General features: G+C 37.2%; 2 protein-coding genes across 2 annotated transcripts; both read right to left on the bottom strand.

Moving 5' to 3' along the window:
• Positions 1–3,436: 3,436 nt before the first annotated feature.
• Positions 3,437–4,499, bottom strand: LOC137579330 (nuclear migration protein nudC-like). Its single transcript, XM_068293062.1, is given in 2 exon segments — positions 3,437–3,689; positions 3,692–4,499. Coding segments are annotated over 2 exon segments (939 nt in total). The 3' UTR covers positions 3,437–3,558.
• Positions 4,500–13,914: 9,415 nt separating this feature from the next.
• LOC137578770 (uncharacterized) lies at positions 13,915–14,433 on the bottom strand. The gene is made up of 2 exons (XM_068292333.1): positions 14,357–14,433; positions 13,915–14,300 (listed from the first exon to the last, which is right to left on the bottom strand). Exons 1-2 carry the CDS (start codon positions 14,390–14,392, stop codon positions 14,052–14,054), a joined length of 285 nt encoding a protein of 94 aa, XP_068148434.1. The 5' UTR covers positions 14,393–14,433; the 3' UTR covers positions 13,915–14,051.
• Positions 14,434–18,826: the final 4,393 nt, after the last annotated feature.

The raw sequence follows: 18,826 nt of genomic DNA, 5'->3' as shown, positions 1-18,826 counted from the left end.
TAACCAAATGGCTCACAAATTGCAGAGAACTTTCAGCAATTAAAATTAGTTTAAAACCTAAAGAGCAGACCAAGTCACAAGACATAGGGATTAAATTTTAAACTTAAATAACTATAGAAAAGAGATAAACTAAGTTAATTAAATGTGAAAAAATTATGAACTATTCTTATATTAGATTATGTAGTTTTTCCATGAATGAAATATAATATTATAAAGTTTAATGGAGTTATACCAAAATTGTCCATTAGATTAAAATTGTAATTTTCAGTGAATTTGTTTTTCGTTTTATTGCCAAACTCTTTGCCTAACTTTGCCATTGTCTACGCTATTAGCTCAGTTAAATAATTTGCAAAGGGTATACAACTTCAACAAATAGATGCCACAAAAATTTTCAGCCTGACCATTTTGGTTTTTTGATTCACTTCAAATTAACCCTGTTAGGCAGTGTCCATAGTTGGGGCTTGGCATAAATGTTTAAGTGAATTCATTTTAATTTTTGTTTAATTCATTAAATATTTAACTAGAACTTGAAAGTTTACCTAGGTAAATAGAAATCTCCATTCGTTTGTTTTTTTGTGTGTTTTGGGAACTGTAAATATTTATGTGCCATATATGTACATGCATTCGTAACAAGTACATAAATATGTATGTATGTGGTAAATGTGTGTGTGTATGCTCTTATGCATAATTATGCATAGTTGTGTGTTTGTGTGTAGAGAAAATATTATGAAAAGTGAAGGTGTCAGAGGTGTGGATGGTTTTTGCTAAGCCAAAAGGGGAAGGACATTGCTATGAAGATCCTTTTTATTTTATGTTGATGGATTTACACTCAACACGCAATGCATCTAAAGAAAAGACATATTTTTTGCAATTTCAAATCTTAAAGCTAAATATAGTATACATTTCAGCGTTGATTATTAAACTAGCCTTGGAAAACACGTTTAAGATTATAGTATAACTGATCTAATCAACCCCTTGGCACAATTCTTTTTATTGACGCCCATGGACTCTTTTGACGCCTGGAAGCGTTCCGTTTATGCTCGCTAATGTTGAAATAGTTGCCAAAGCGACCGCACGAATTTTCTTAATGAGCTCAAACGTCATACACACACACACACACACACACACATTTACACGCACTCACAAACAGAGCCCTGAACTTTAGCCTTTATTTGCTCAAACAGCCACACATATGTATGTAGGTATGTTTGGCTAAATCCACCCATCCACCCATGTTTTCCTTCTATACTTTGCTCACTCGCTTCACTTGTTTAAAATGTGTAAAAAATTTGCTTAGCTTAGCGTAGTTAAAAGTTCATTTTAGCTTGAAATACGAATTAAGTTATGCGAATGCAAACAAGAAGAAAACTCAGCGTAAGGCAGACGCCGCCAAAACTTAAAGCCAAGTCAAGGAAAGCGCCTGAGAATCCATAAAAGAAAATCCATAGAAAAACATAACAATTAAATTTCATAAACCGCCAAGCAATTTCAGCATAATTATTTTTTACAACCGGCGTGGAGAAGCAAAGAGAAATATGAAAAAAAAAAAACAACACAAAAAGTGTAAAAAAAAATAACAAAGAGAAAAAAAGTGTGAAGTGGCCAGAGTGTAAGAAAGTAAGTGAGCAAGACCTTTCTTATTCTACCTCTCTCATTCTTTCACCCTCATACTTTCCCCCCTCTCTATCTCTCTCACTTTCTTTGCTACGCCTGTTTGGGGTCCCAGTTGGGCGTTGGCAGCTGTTTCCACTCATTAGGCGCTTTATTAAGCGAGATAATTAGCCGAAGCACGTAAACTTGCAGTTAATTGATATTATTTGAACTGTTTCGCTCTCTGTCTCATGCACGCTCTCTTTCTCTCGCTCTCTCTCTCTCTCGCTCTCTTTCTCGCTTACTCCAATACACTTATTTCTGTTTAAGCATTTTGACCCAGAACCCTTCTCTCACTTAACCTTTTGAACTTTCTTGTGTTGTTTTGCCTCTATGTAATTTTTTCTTCTTGCTCAAATAAATGTGGAAACGTAAAGTTTTTTGCCAAATTGTGTTATAACATTGTTAACCAATTGTTTTAAGCCGATTAAAATTATTGAATTAAGCTCTCGACGGGCTGGCACAATTTTTTGGCCCAATTCGCTTCATTAATATGTAAACTTCTCATGGGACACCAACAAATTGGTAAATGAGAGACAAGACATACCGACTATTGATGAACAAATTAATTTTTGTCCATAATTAATAGACAAGTTGATCATTTATAATAGTTAATAAGTTTATCTAGCTTCCCCTCTTCTACATACATTCCACTCATTACTCGTCTGTTAGTTAATTTGCCAAACACATTTTTTTTTTGGTTTTTCGAATGACTACTTGAAGAATTGTAAATGTAAATTTCAATTAAACTTTGCTAGAATCCTTTGAAAATTTTCTTTTTGTCAAAAAATATTTGTTGCTTTTGTGCCGTAGGCAACCTGTCAATGGCAGCGTACAAATTGCATTAGTGTGCAACATATGACAACCAAAAGGCAACCGAGCCAAGGCAATGAGCATATCCATTCCGCTCTTGCCTACGGCCCACCTATCCTGCCTTGTTCTGCCCTGCCCTGCCTTACCCTACTGCATTTGCTTCAATTCGGAAACCCTTTCTCTGTCCTTGACAACTGCAAATCGGCTAAATGCAAATTGCATTGCCTATCCGCAAGGCGCGAGCGCCCACATCAAAAACTGGTATTGGATCTTTCGGAGCTGAAAACTGGGTGATGGGTGCTGGGAGCCTGGAGATGACGATGACGCATTGCGTATGCGTGTCTGTCATGTGTATGACAGGCCGCAAACGCGTTTAAATAAATTTTACAGCCAGCCAAACATTTAAGAAATGCGTCAGCCGCATGACGACAGTTTCGGGGTAAAGCAACCAAAAACTCAATGAACAAGAGACTGGGATAATGCAAGGAGAAACAGAAAGAGGAGATCGGAAGGACACAGGCCAGTTGCCAGTAAATGACAGTGTTGATGGACAGTTTTGTGCAATTGCATATGGTTAGGCGCTGTGCCAGTGACAGTTGGCCAACGAAATGCTGCAGGGAACATAAAACCCGCTACAAAATGATATGCAAATGTAGCTATCTCCCTATCCCGTCAAAAAAAAAAAAAAAAAAAAAATGGAAAAACTGAAAAAAAAAAGATAGAGAGCAGAAAACTCGACTGCAATTAAAAGCTAAATGCACTGGACGGATAGCGTCAAACTTGTTTTCTTTTCACACACACTTCATTTAACCCATTGGGTACCCCTTAATGGGTAATTGCAAAAACGATAATTTTACAAAGAAATGCATTTTTCCCACAGAGTTCGAATGAAATCTAATTTTAGACTGTTGATAATGACCTTTGATCCATTTTGTTATTGAGTATAAGTTTAAATTATAATTACAGTTTAAAATTTATAATCTCATCCCAGAAAGTTGAATATCTATTTCGATTACTTTTTAAAAGAACAAATTACAAAGATAAATAATAGACCAAGCTGAACATCTGAATGCTTATTCCAGGAAGTAAATGTTGTTAATTGAATTTACACTTGGAGAAGTCCATTTCGGGATGCTGTTGCTTAAATTTCTCAAGTAAATCCTGTTTCTTCCGATCTTCACTGGTGGGCAGTCCCATTTCCTTTTGACGCTGATCAAACATCATATTTCAACCACGCGGCGCGTCTCACCATCCAGTTCAGAAAGTCTCGATGACTCTGGATTGATTTTGCGTGTGGATATTTCTGGATCTGTGGTCACCAGACGACTCCACCATTTCATTTTATTGATTTTCTCCAATGTAATCATAACGGTTTTACTGTCTTGCAAGACCCAAACGGACTCTTCTTGCTTTACTTGGCCACACAACTCCCCATCGATGATGGGCTCTTCACCTTTCAGGCCCACTTGCAAAGTTTTCTTACCAATATTAATCACAAGATCTCGGGCCCGCAAAGCGAATGTGACGTTGAAAGGAATCTTGAGCTCCACTTCCTGCAGAGTCTGTGTCCACATATATTTGTCGAGAGTGCAACCATTACCAGAATTTGGTAGCAATTTATCCAATTCACCCTGTTCGGATTCATCTTCCACTTTTTCTATGGGCTTGGAAATATTTTCGCACCTTGATAAGTCTCCGCCAGCAGAGACAGTATTTGGATATTTCTTACGCTGTTCTTCTTTGATAATGGCAGCGGCTTCCTCATCGGTAATATCACAAATTTTACTCTCGTTCATTTCCCTTTGACGCACTTCCTTCTTGGTATGCTGCTCAGATTCATGATCGGCCTGAACTAGCTGGGACTCCTTACGAAAGACATCAAGAAGAAGCTTTTCCCATTCGGTTGGATTAGTGTAGAAATCTGTTTTGCGACGCAAAAAGCTGGCAAATGTGTGAAGGAAATTAGGCACATCTCCATGATGCTTTGTGGCCAAAGTCAGTAAAATACTGTCGAACTGTTCTTTTTTGGCAGACATTTTATTTAAATATTTTTTTCTATTTCATTCTTTTACTATTTAGTGTACGAAATGAAATTGTATGACTTCACAAAGTTATTTCGGGTGACAGTGTGACCAGAGCTAGCTTATGTAATATTTCAACTTTTGATACTAGTGATAGTGTTTTAAAATATTTTTAAATTACATCAATTTATGTAACAATTAAAATAAGGGATAGAAACTTTACTGTGTCGGAAAAACGACAACATCATCTTCATATCATTTTAATGGTAAATATTTTCTTAAAGCAATTTGAATGTAAAAACGACAATAGAGATTTTTTGTTTGGTTTTTTGCGTCTGGCTTTTAGCTTGTGGCCATTAAAACATAATGGGTTAATTAGAGCCAGTCCATAGCAATTTGTAATGCAACGCAGCGGCAAAAACCGCGCAAGAGATATCTGACCAATTTAGTGTTATTGCAGTCACATAACTCCAGAGATTGCCCCACAGGATGCTGTTGGTGCTGCTACTGCTACTGCTGATGCTGCCCAGTGCACAGATTCGCCGAGATCCCAACTGCCAGGACACAGGACACTCAAACAAAAGGCAGCTGCACAATTAGCACTCGGAAACAACTCGACTTTTACTGAAAAGTAGGCGGTGGCTCGGTAGCTCGGTGGCTGGGTGACGTCGATGGCACTCGAGGGTATGAGGTGGGAAAAGAGGCAAAAAATATTGTCGACGCACTTGGCGAAACGGAAATGTAACTGGGAATTATTTAATTTGCAAACTACAATGCTCCGAGCTGCAATCTGCTTCACCCGCTCATTCTCTCTCTCTCTCTATCTATCTTTCTGTGTGTTTCTTTGCCTTGGTCTATTCCCCCTAACCTGCACTCCCTTCTTTCATTGTTTTATGGCATTGTTTGAAGTGGCTTGAGTCCTGCCATTATGTGTGTCCTGACTGTGTGAGTGTATGTGTGTGTATGTGCGAGTATTGTCTCTATGCTACATAATTGTTATGATAACTGCAGCAAAGTGCCTTGGCATCGTGGGAGTAACTTAAGTAAATGTCATTCCGCATTCACCGCATACCAACGACAATTTCACTTAAATATTGAAACGAAACGAAACAAGAACAAGAAAAAGAAATGGAAAGAAAAATGAATAACTACATGCCGCCATCTCAAAGGCCGTAAATTGAACCTATGTCTACCTTGAAAATTTTTCGTTTCTCCGTTATCTCACCTAAAGGCATTTATCAGATGCAGACAGCAATAGCCAAAAACAAAAAACAGGGGGAAAAAATACGTACATAGATGGCGGGAAATCAGAAAGAACAAAAAAAAATCCCAATGACTTTAACTGAGAATGGCGGCGGAGGTAAAAAGACTGAGGAACGAGAAAATTTTTGTAGAGTCATAGCTTTTGTTTTGTCTGCGGCTAAAAGCCATTGCCATTCGTTGTCTATGCCTTGACGTTTTTTGTTTTTCCTTTTTCGGGAAAGCCCCGTCCGTCAGCCTCTCCGTCCCGTCAGACCTTACCACCTGAACAAAATGACAAGTTAATGAAAGTCTGCCAGAGCATAGTTCTGGCCAAAAAGTTTCAAATGAAATATGTCACAGTGAATCCTGAAATACCCTGAAACCCCAGACAAGAGATTACAAAATAAACGTGTCAATTTAAAAAATTAAGCAAAAATACAAAAGAGTGAAAATCTATAAGGAATTGTAAAGAAACTGCAATAATCCAAATGATAAGAAGACTAAAGCGAAACTTAAAGATTCCAAAATTAAAAAAAAAAGCCTAAAAATAGCATTGTTATGAGAGAATAGAATAGAAAGCGTAGAGAAAGTAGTTTAAGAAACAAGAAAAAAGCATTTCATTGCTTAACAACTTATCTTAGTGATATACATTTCTTTTACTTGAAAAGATTTTTATTTCTTCAATGCATATTTGCAATTAAAAAAAAAAAAAAAACATAACTTGTACGATGCCCCATCAAAGTGAAGTACTCCAAAAATGTGTGTGTGTGTGTGTTTCTTTTTTAAATTTTTACCGTCACGGCTAATACACCTTTTCCAAACCGTTCAAACTGCCATCAAGTCATTTTGCATAATTTTTCCAAAACCTCCCTCAAGGCCAATGGCAACCAACCTTCCTCTTCATTCTCTTCCTATCCATCTATCCATTCATATTAAAAGAAGCGGGAAAAAATTACGAAAACCCAAACCAACCGAAATGCCATAAAAACAGACATGCTAATTAATGTTAACGGAAATTGTAATTAGAAGTGGTTGGCAGCCAACAAGAGTTGGGGTGGAGTAGGGCAAATTTTGGTAAGCGGGGGATGTGATTATAACTTTATGCCACAAATTCATATAAAACTTTGAGACTAAGTCGCCACATTCCACCCCAATTCAGAAACATTTTGTATATATGTACATACATATGTATGTTTGCATAAAAGTTTCGCAGATAGTTTTATAATTTAGGACGGCGACGTTTGGCGCCGTATTAAACACACAAATCATTATGACCCTATGATTGCGAGAAAACAAACAGAACAGAACAAAAAAAAAAAAAAAAGAATTTTAGAAAAGGGGAATATGTGGAGGAGACTCCAAAACAATACAAAACTGTTTCAGTCAGGGCCACAAAGTCAAATCCTTTTTAGCGCCATAAATTAACTTCATTTCCGTGCCAGACGCAACACGACAGCCGGCAAACGTGTGTGGTTTTTCGGGGTGAAAGGATATAAGCAATGTGGCAAAGAGAGGTTAGCGGGCTTCAAGAGTGATACTCAAGTAAGGTTTTTTTTTTTTGTTCGAAAAAGGATTATAGTGTAATATATGAATCAGTTGAATTTCAGATACTTTCAAAAGATAAGGCTTCAATTGGATTAGCTATTACATTTCTCTTTGGCATCCATTTGATTAAATTTGGTTTGAAACTGAATTGGCAACATAAATTGAAAAGTAAAATTACATCATCTCGACTGTGTAATACCATCTTATCGTGTTAAAGTTAGTCTTGAGAACTTTACTTCCTTTTTTCAAAAGATTCACTTTTTTGTACTTTATGTAAACATTTCTCACATCAATTAAAACAGTTATGCACTATTTAACATACTTTAAGACACAGCTGAAGGACCTAGCAAACAAAAAAAAAAAAAAAAAAAAAAAAAATGCAAAAACAGGGGGTCCTTAGTAACAGTTGTTTTTTGTCTTTTTTTTTTTTCCAACGCACTTTGCCATCTGTAAAAGTTCAATTATCAGTTCAACAATTTCTCCTTCTTCTTTTTCTGTGCAAATCAAACGAATTTGTGTGGAAAAAATGTTGAGGCAAGCAAACAGGCAAACGCAGATACTAGTATGAGAGGACGTTAGTTAACACTAAAAAAAAAGTGATAGTACGCAACGATGATTGGGCGAGTTGCGTCAGAAGGAAGAGGGGAGATATCGACACAAGGCAAACAGTTAAGTAAACTATGCCAACTTTAGTTAGATATGTGAGAAGGAACGGCAAACTCTGTGCAATCAAAGAGAAAAACTTTGCCATTCTTCCATGCTCCATTTTTTGTTCGTCTCCTGTTTAGTTTTGTTTTATACAGAGTGGCCTTTGATTGAAATAGTTTGTTGCATCTGAAGAACCAGAAATTATTGCAAATTATCAGTTGCAAATAAGTGAAAGTCTAGAACAGAGTTCCATTTAATAATCAATAACAAATGTAAACTATCTTTATATTCATTGCAATTGCATTGTATCTTTTTTTTCTTCTTATTATTGTATAGCAAAAACATAATTTGATCTAAATATAAAAATATTTCGAATTTAAAATTGAACAAAAGACAACAAACAAATAAAATACATGCACTAACATTAACAATAATCATCAACAATGATCAGAAAAATACTTTGCCATACAATTATGTATATATATTTATGTACATACATATGTATGTATAAATTTATATAAATTGCGCATAATTTTGTTTATTTTCATATGTAGATAGAACCCACACTCCACTACTATTCTCGTCGTCAGATCCCTTGGCCGCCTCTTTTTGCTATTAACATTTTATACATTAATTTGCGCAAATAAAGTTGCCGCAACATACGCGTACTCACGTAACCGCAATTGAACTGGGCAGAGAACAACAACAACACCAACAATAAAAAGACAGAAAAACAACAACACAACACACACTGATATATACACACAGAGATATGCGGCGCCACATGAAAGGTAAACAATTTTAATTTATTTGCCCAATAATAAACCCATCAAATAGCATTTGCCTCGACCTCATCCTCATGTTGCCGCCCTCTTCCGACCCCCTCCATCCAGCATACCAACAATTCCTCCTCCTGGCGTCCTTTTCCCATTGCCTGTTATTGCTACCAACTCAACTCACTTTCGATTCAGTACAAATCAAATATGTTAACGGGGCGTTACACATATTCCCGTTAACAGCTCATTGTTGGGATCTAAATGAGCGTCAAGTTTGTTTGTCTACATCTCTGTATGTGAATATATGTACATATGTGTGTGCATGTGTGCGTTTTGTGTATTTGTTATTACATGTCTGCGGCATTTAACAATAACTGTCAATTTACAACTTAAAGCCCTTGAAGTCTGCCATTTAAAATAAATGGTGTATGGAAATTTTCGAGTATATTTTTATAGTCTACTTTGAGGAGAGGTAAGCAGGCTAATTACACTGAAATTTTCCCATATATCCCAATTGTAGAACAATTGAATTAAATAGGAAAAGAAAATAAAGAAGTTTTGAAATATTCTATGGAGAATAAACCTCGTTTCGTATAGACAATTTTTAAGCCATAAATCACACGATAAAATTTAAATTTATTGCAAATAAGGAATATTTTCTAGCTTACTTAATGGGGCAAACTTTTCCTTATTTGACAGTCCTAGATCCGTCTTTGTAGATCAATTAATTTGACTCTTGTGACTTTGACAAACAATTGCAATAAATTGTGAAAAATCTCAAACAAAATAATGCAATATTGTCAATACGAAAATCTCGTAACGTAATCAGTTCATTGCAGAATTGTAAAACTGAAAACTGATCTATAACTTTTTTTTTTATTATTTTGTATTCTCTTTATCTGGTTTGATTTCAAGCTCTGGCTCAGTTGCAACAACCCTCGATGGGAAATTTCACTTTCAAATTGAATCCGCACGATTAATCACTTTACGCTTTAAAAGCTTAATCATTGCACACAATCGCACTTGCCTGTACGCCTTTTCATTGAGCTTTGCCACGCCTTTTAATTCAATTAAGCCACCCTTTTTGTCTCTTCATTCTCTTCATTCACACACAGAGAAAGAGAGAGAGAGTCAAACACACACATTCGCCAGTCGCCAATGGCAAATGGCAAAATAGGCAATTACCAGTAATCGAATTTTGGCGTCACAACCAAATCCGTTTGAAGCCATAAATTTTTCACTTTTTCACCAAGTTGATGATGTACGCTTTGGCGTCGGATGTTGCCTTTGGGGGGTAGAAAAATGCAAATGCAAGAGCTGGGCTTAAGTCGGCTTAAGCTTAACTTTCACTGGAAAACAACCGCAGAATAAAGAGCACACAAAGACGCTACTACTTTTACTCTTCGTGCCCTCTTTTCTCTTACTATTAATGCCTAATTAAATGCAAGTTGGTTTCGTTTTAAAGCTACGAGAATGAAATAAATTTCTTCCTTTTGTTTTTTTTTTTGCATTCATTTGCATTTAATAGCATGAAGGAGGGGTAAAGAGTGTGTTTTTTTGAACATATCCGGATGGATGGCAATGACAAGCGGATGTATTTCATTCCCCGCCCCAACCCGGAACTCGTTTTCGTTTCTTTCCGCCTTCACCCATGACTCTCTCTCCCTCTCTCACTCTGGATGCTTTCTCCTCCTTTGCTGCTTTATTTCTTATACATTTTTCAACGGCTTCTTCTGGGAAAACAATTGCTGAGTAGTGTTTTTTTTCATCTTTTTTTGCTCTCTCTTCTTGTCCCCGCACTTGGCTGTTGCATTTGTTAAATAAAATATCAGCTGTCATTAAGGTTACTCCACTGGCCACTTTAATTTGTCACTCCAGTGCGTTTGACAATTAAAAATTGGTAAGCTGACGAGCTGAGAACACCAACAGCTGGTTGGTTGGTTCGTCCGAAACATGGGAAAACATTCCTTTTCGTATGAAAACTGCAACTGCAGTTGATTTCTTAAGCAAATTAATCGCCTCCAGTTGATATGCCAGACAGCCTGCTAGCCAGCTGTGTCTCGAAATAATGGTAAATCGCATTGAATGAGTTATCAACTTGAACAAAAATGTTCTTAAATTCAAAAAGGAAATCTGGTTCTAGAATAATAGTTTCCAAAGTATATTGTGGCATTCGTTAACGGTATTCGCATGCATTGTTTTATATTTCATTGTTTCCGTATCATTACAAATTGGCTATAATACAAAAATGTTTGCTTGCTCTGCGCCAGAACTGACAGGAAATGGAAAGAGGAACTGGGACACTATTTCGCCTAAAGTTTAAAGGAAAGTAAACTTTGCATTTGAAGAGGTTTTTAGATTAAACAGAACATTAAAGTTGCGAAAACGACTTTTATGCTTAATTTTGATTAGCAAGGTTTAAGAAAATTCAGCTCCTCGTGCTTATTAAGAATTTATACCAACAATTTTCCCTACCTCTTTCTAATTTTTGGAATCTAGTTAAGGAATGAGGATATGAACGACTATTGATGAAGAACTAGTAATGATGAAGAGTAAGTAAATTTTCACTATTAAAAATATCTCTTTATTATTTAGGTTCCCATTCATATTCTCTAAAGAAACTTGTGCAAATTGCAATTTCAGGAACTCTTTCACATTTTGCCTTCTATTGATTGCTAACATCTATGTACTGTTAGGCTTTCTCCTACTTTCCCACAAATGTCAAATTACCCCAATACATTTGAGCCTTTAAGTTACTGAAAACTGACCAAAATGCAGGAAAAAAAGTATGTACATATGTGTATGTATGTATGTCTATATAGGTGAGTGAGTTAGGGGGAAGGGTACAGAGGAAAGTTGTCAACTCAGCAGAGCTAACTCAGCTGATGTAGCACGAAATTGAGCCACTTTCATTTCATCTACTATCCCATTCTCCCACCATCTGACTGTCTGTCTGTCTGCGTGTCCTTCTGTCTCTATCAGTCTGTATGTATCTCTCCAATTCTCTAGCTCTATCTCTCATTCTGGTCGTCTAGTATGGCTGCAGTGTGTCACATAATATGGACAATCACTAACCACGCAAGTGTCAAACAAACAAAACGAGAGAAAGGCGGCAGGCACCCGCATTCGTTCCACACTCACAGCCGACCAGTGAACTCCTTTTCCTCCGCACACACACATTATCCGCACACACACATACACACTATTGCATATGAAGCGCAAAAATTTGCAAGCAAATCCTATTTTCCTCCTCTAAGGAGGAAGGAGTAGAGTAGTGTACCAGGCATTCAGGCAGACAGATGACAACGACGACTACGTCGACGTACCACATTTGAGTGCTGCGGGCTGTTCGATATTTTTTTCTTTTTCTCTGGTAACGAAAGGAGAAGTGAGGAGTGGACGGGAGAGGCGGACGGAGTGCACAGCTGCCTCTGTGTGTGCACACATCAATCTCGCTCTAACTTTTGCCCAGATACGAATCTTTCATTTTCGTATTTCCGTTCAAATTTCGTGTAACTGAACTGGAACTTTACACAAAAAAATCCAAAAAAGAAATGCCTTTTTTTACTACCCCACTAAAAATCAAAAAAAAAAAAAAAAAAAGGAACCGAAAAGAGAAAAAATGTAGACAGATAGACAGAGACATGAAGAAGAGCTTAGTTGTCGAGAGAAGAAACGGAGGCTGTGAGGTAAAGAGATGTATGGTCTATGGTCGCGCATGTTAATGTTGACCCCCTAACATACGTCTATAGATCAGAGTTTAAACAAGACATCGACCAGCTCAATACCCTCTCTAAAAATATGAGAAATTCGAATACCCTTTGTTTGCAGAATTAATTCATTGTTTTCATTTACTTTACTGCAATTGAATCTGCTCGCTTGGTCTACACTTTTCCAGGGTAAAGGCAAAGTGTGGCCATCATTCTTATTGTCTGATTGCCGTCGCCGGTATCAAATTTAAATTTCTTCATTTGCTTTTTGGTTCGTGTGCAAGTTCAAGCCAAGTTTTTTACTTTGTCAGTCTGTCTGTCTGGCGGGCAGGCGGGCGAACGTTAGGTCGGTCTGTCTTCCCATCCTTTTCCAGTAACTCTCTCCTCTTTCGTTTCCCTAACCATTTCGATGTGTGTGGGGCAAAAATTCAGGTCATGTGCGACCAAAAGTAAGTGGATGCGTTCTTATCAGCGCATACAAATGTTTTATCTCTCGTTTGGCGCGTGTGCAAGTCCTGTGGCTGCGGCTGCTCCTTCTGCTCTTGCTGCTGCTGCTGTTGGTTCTGATGGTCCTGATGGTCTTGCTGGTTGCCCCTGGTTGGCTAGATGTTGGGTTGCTTCACTGGCTCTGTTTGTGGGACTGTATCTGTCTGTGTATATGTGTGTGTGTGTGTTTTTTGTTTTGCCAATTGTCGGAAGTGCCTGTGGCCCTTGCATAAGTCACACACACACATACAGTCTCTTTCTCACACACATGAAGAGGAGCCAGTTAGACACTTTCTTTTGCTACTTGAGCTTCCGTTTCCGCTTCGATGGCGCGCGCTGTCTGCTTATTTACTTATGCATAGCATATAACCTTAAACATAATTTTGTTTGCCTTTTGTGCGCTCTCGTTGCATGCAATTCTATTTGCCTTGAAAAGAAATTCCTTCTAAATCTTATCTTTCGTTGTCCTCTTTTTTCTGTTGTTCCGTATTCGCCCATCTCTAAGACTGAAATTTTATCTATTTGACTCGTGCTGAGGGTTACAATAAAACAAAACAAAACAAAAAAATCCACAGTGACTTTCACATTCGTTCTCCGCAACAGATTAAATAAAACCTTGACGACTACTGACGAAAACTGTACAAGATTTTGCCTCAACCAAATTCCAAAATCCATATTTTTCCTTTAACGCGTTTCAATGCCAACTTTTTTTCAACTTAAAATTTCAAATATATGCAAATTATATTCATTCAAATGCTAAATAGTTTCACAAAAAAAGGTTAAAGAATATGAGTTTTTATATTTATTTTTAAGAATGGTTAAAGCAGCAAATATTTGGGGTTTAGAAAAAGATGCTACAAGCCATACAAAGGGTTGGATAAGTAGCCTTTACACCAAACTTTTTGAAAACAGGAAAGTTTAACATTCAATTTCCGATCAATATTTTATAAAGAAAATGCATCTAAGTACCCTTTCCCTTAACAACTGCAAAGATTGTTTTTAATGACTTCAACACAGTAGAACTTAAATTTGTCTAATAAGATTTCACACAACTTTAATAAAATTATTAAATATCACTTTATGAATGTTGTTTCCTGTTGTAGATTCAATGTCTTGTTGTTTTTGGTTACCAAGGATTCAACGCTCCGAAGCAAATTGTGTTATGGCGCCTTTGTCTGTGGCACTGGTTCAGTGGGACTAACTGCAAACAGCATGGAGCATAATGATGGAGAAGGTGGCGATATTGTTGGTGCTTGTTGCACATCCATCAATTGTTCATCCGTTCCTGTGGCTGGGCCATGCAATATGCGAACATATTTTAAAGCATAAAGCAACTCGGACATGGGCAATTGATGCTCTTTGATAAACTCCATTGCCTCAGTGGTTTCTTCATCGGTATAGTAGACGACCTTGGAATAGGAATAACTATAAAGCAAATCTTTCTCATTGTCATACCAATGTTAACCTTTTCGTTTTTTTCGTCGGTAAAATTATTTTCCATTTTGTTATTTTTGCCTCTTGAATTTTCCTTCCTTTTTAATGTTAAAGTGTACAACTAAACTGATTACTATATGCTGAATACAGATTATGTTGGCTTGGCCTACTAACAACTGCACACAACAAAAATCAGTTTTATTTTTTTTTTTCGTTATTGGGCGAAAAGTGAATCCATCAACACTCAACCAAAATCAAGCTGAACCAAACTAAACCCAGACCCGTGCCAAGTTAAACCGAGTCGACCAAAAACCAACCAAACCATACCGCATTTTGCATTTGCAGTTTACTCGGTTAACCACTTTTATAGCGGATTTAACACATTTTCAGGCCTTGGGCTCAAAACATTGACCAATGCACAGTGGCAGCAGAGCGAAAAAAACAAAAACTCTACACAAAAAAACTAATTAAAAATGACAAAAACCTTGTTCATGTGTGCACCGCCTAAATTATAAGCTCCATTAATGTTGACCACTTTTGGGCAAAAGAAAAAAATAGGAAAAAAGATAAACTCATTTGTTGCTGCTTGTCACTGTTCGAAATAGAGAAAATGCCATTCTCTCCCACGCTGCCAAAATATGCCAAAATGTTTGAATCGAACAATCATCGCAAAATCCAGAACCAAAAACTGCAGTTTGGCTTGTTTTCGCCATGGTAGTGTGGGTGGTATATGGCATAAGAGGATGACGCTGGACGCCCAGGACCTATCTCATAGTCATATCGTGCATTTGCATGTATGTATTTGCCATTCTCCCCAGTTGATCCCAAAACCAGCATCCAGCCGTAGCCGATGTGTTTTTTTGTTTTCATCTGCCCTTAGTCAATGTAGTTGTTGGGGCCAACACTCAGTCTCTCATATGTCAATGGGGCATGCATTTCATTTCATATTTTGGGTGGCTTTTTGTTGTTTTTATTTTTCAATTCGAATTTTCAGCTGACATTGTGTGAAAGCCTTCCCCCTGTGTGTCATGGCCACATAGCAAAAGGCCTCTCCAGTACTCATAATACTCAATGGACAATGGCGAAAGGTTTTTGGAGGAGAGTAAGGGCGACAGGGAGTATGATTGTTCTTTAAAAAGTCTTTTGTTGTTCGCACAGGTCACAGGTTAGCTACTACTTTTTTTCTGTTGTTGTTGTTGTTTTTATTTTCAAAAGTGTTAATCTTGTCACGTTGAAAATTTGCTGGGTTGTGAGCAGACACAATGCATTAAATGGCTAACAATGGATTAAATGGTAGGTTAGATCTTTTGCATTATACCAACCATAGCCGATTTCCTTGGCCATTAGGACAGGTCAATTAGGATTCATTGGTGGGAAATACAATTCCATTGAAGAGATATTACATGGCTCTGAGTCCATCAATATTTCGTTTTTAATATTCTGTTAACTGACAAGCATTTCACTTATCCTTTGACAGTGTTAAAGTGTTGTTTGACTTTAAAAATTCTTCAGAAATGCTCGTGAACTCCTGTTGGTTATTATGCCATTAAATTTTCATTTATATAGCTAATTAGAACGCCCAGCAATGCAAATTAAGTCCTACTAATGCTTTGAAATCAATCATTCTTTCTATTTATTAATTAATGTTCGCCATTTTAAGCAGCTTAATTGAAGTCCTTTTTTGCTCGATTTGCTGTCAATAGATATGTAAAAGAAGTGGAGGAAATCTCGCACCTTTCCAACTATGCAGACAACTTATTTACACATTATTATGATCTGAGAAAACCGCAGATGTTCGTAAGAAAATTAATATTTCAACCTACATATATCCACTCAAAGTGAAAGATAGCAGAAGTAGTTGGAACAAGGGTAGGGCAATCGTTTAACACTTCATTAAAAGCCATTCGACAACTTGTAGACAATTAAAGACAAGCGCCAAGGGTAAAAGGAGACAAATGCTGTGCCATGGAAGGCAGGCAAGGAGGAGGAAAGGGAAAATACTTAACACTTAACACATTTCCAATGTTCATTGACCGGCAAATGAAATAAAAATTGCAACAGCTACTTCAACCAACGAATGCTTCATTTAACAGCAACAGAAACAACAACAACATGGCTTGGGGGGGGCTAGAATCGATGTTAGGGAAGAGCCTCTACTCGGCAATAGACAAAGTTCCTGGCCACAAATTACACTTGGTTTGGCAGCATAAAATGGCGTAAAAATTGCAGCTGTTTCTGCCATTCAGTAAGAAAAATTATTGAATGTCTGTTGGTTGAGTCATTCCCGAGAAAAGAAGCCAAAGAAAACAAATCAAGAGAAGAAATTCCAAAATAAATTCGTTTAAATCTTATGAGAAATTTCACATTACTCTCAAGTGCCCGAAAATGTATGCTATGAAAATGTGAATTGATGGATTTGGCACATAAATAGAAATGCCGAAAAATGTATGCTAAGAATCAAAACGTTTTTGCCCAAAAAAATATGCTGCGAAAAAATGCGAAATCTATTTCGACACATTATGGGTGAAAATGTAAGCGAGAACAGACAGTCTATAAGTCTGTCTACCATTCTCTGTCTGTCTGTGGCTCTGGCTATGGCTGTGTGTATTTTTTATGATGCTTGAAAATAAATAAACACTCAATACCCTCCAATGGCAAAGAGCACAGACAGCTGAAGGAAACTTACAGTCACAGACAGACACACAAAAGGGCAGACAGACAAATGTTGCACAGGGTCGGGAGGTAAACCGAAACGAAGTGAAGTGAAGGAGGGGGCCAACGACAGCAAAAGATTGGGCTAAAAGAGGAGGAGCAGCCCAAAAGCATCGCGCACATTCAATAAATCTTCAACTGTGAATAGTCACTTGAGACGGGAATGAGTCGATGCGAAGCAGGACAAGAATATGGTGGCACAAGCGGGCAGAATTGAGAGAGGGGAGCGTAAAGAAGGTGTTGGTATTGGCTGAACAGCAACAGCGCAAAAGTAGACTTGAACGCCTTTCATTTTCATTTCCAACTGCTGCTGTTACTGCTGTTACTCCTCCTATAATGGCAATAATCATGAGCTTGGCTGATGTCTGGCTACAAGTCTCTGTGTCTATCTGCCTTATGTTTGTGTGCTGTATGTGTGTATCTGTATGTTTATATCTGTGTGAAAAAGCGCAACTTGCACGTATGAACAGAAAAGACCTAAAGCCTCTAATAGCCTCATATTTTGCACTCCAATACATAACTCATGGTACCCAAAGATGGTAGTCCGGACCACCAGAGGACCACGCAAGAGCAAGGCCAAATCCTTACATGCACTTGAGCTAAATCTAGCAAATGACAAAAACAAAACATAAGAGCGAACACACAAAAAACAATATACATATGTATATATAACAAACACCGAAGTGTAGATATGCTAAAAGAAATCTTTTACAATTACAAAATAATAAAATCATAGCTAGTTACTGTAGTTGAATATTTTTGTAGTTTTCTTAAAATATTCTAGGCCGATGCCATTTAAACCTATTAATGAAAATTTCAAAGTTGGCTAAAATGCATATTCTCTATCTGTATAAGTTCACTAGACTGTGTTTGTGATTGGTAGATTACAAGTGGCTCCAAAAACTAAATTAAAACGTGAAGGGTATAGGAAAAATCGACAACGCCTTAAAGTATGCAACGTGCGTTGGTTTCGCAGCAACAGCAACAATAACATCAACAACAAAATGGCGGAAGTAAGCGAAACGTAAATCAAATTGCAAACCAATCGACCAGGACACGACCAGCTAGAATACTTTTGCCCATTCATGCTCTCACCCCCAGTTGTTTCTCCTGTTACCCTAACCAAATATTCAATCTATAATGGCATTTACACAACTAGGAACCAGGATATGTAATATCCTTTTGCGGTTCCTCCTTTCGATGTATTTTTTTTTTTTTCATGCTCTTCTCCTTTTTGCCTGAAATTTGTAAACTTTTCTCTCTGTCGCTTCTCATAGGCAGCTCAATTTTTGTCCTAGACGATGATGGGTGATTGGGCGGGGTTTTTTGGTGGAAAGTCAAAGAACGACTTGACTTATTTTCAAATAAATATAGAACAGCTCCAGCTCCAGCTCTAACCCCGTTACAGTCAGTCGGTCATAAATCTTAACAATTTCCGTTATTTTGAGCGAGAAGTAACTGGCCATACATATGTACCTCATGGAAATAAGTATATGTGCACAATGTTTTTTGTTCATATTTTAATTAAAACTAATCAAACAATTATTTTTGGAACGCACATTTTTTCTATTTGGGCCTACTGCAAGAATGTTCTTGCAAAATTCTTCTTTCGCCACCGTTCGCGGTACCGTTATCACCGTTTTGTATGGCAGCATATTACTTTTCATAGGAAAGATGTATATGTGCAATATGACATTAGTCGGTATTTGGCAGCGATTGCGGTCACATAAAAAAGTTTGGCAGGTCTTTTTATTTTTTTTTTATAATTAAAAACGTAAGTAAACAAAAA

Source organism: Drosophila tropicalis, unplaced genomic scaffold (genome assembly GCF_018151085.1).
Source record: "Drosophila tropicalis isolate 14030-0801.00 unplaced genomic scaffold, ASM1815108v1 contig_694, whole genome shotgun sequence".
Classification (NCBI taxonomy): Eukaryota; Metazoa; Arthropoda; class Insecta; order Diptera; family Drosophilidae; genus Drosophila; species Drosophila tropicalis.
This window is presented reverse-complemented; position numbering and strand designations above follow the sequence as displayed.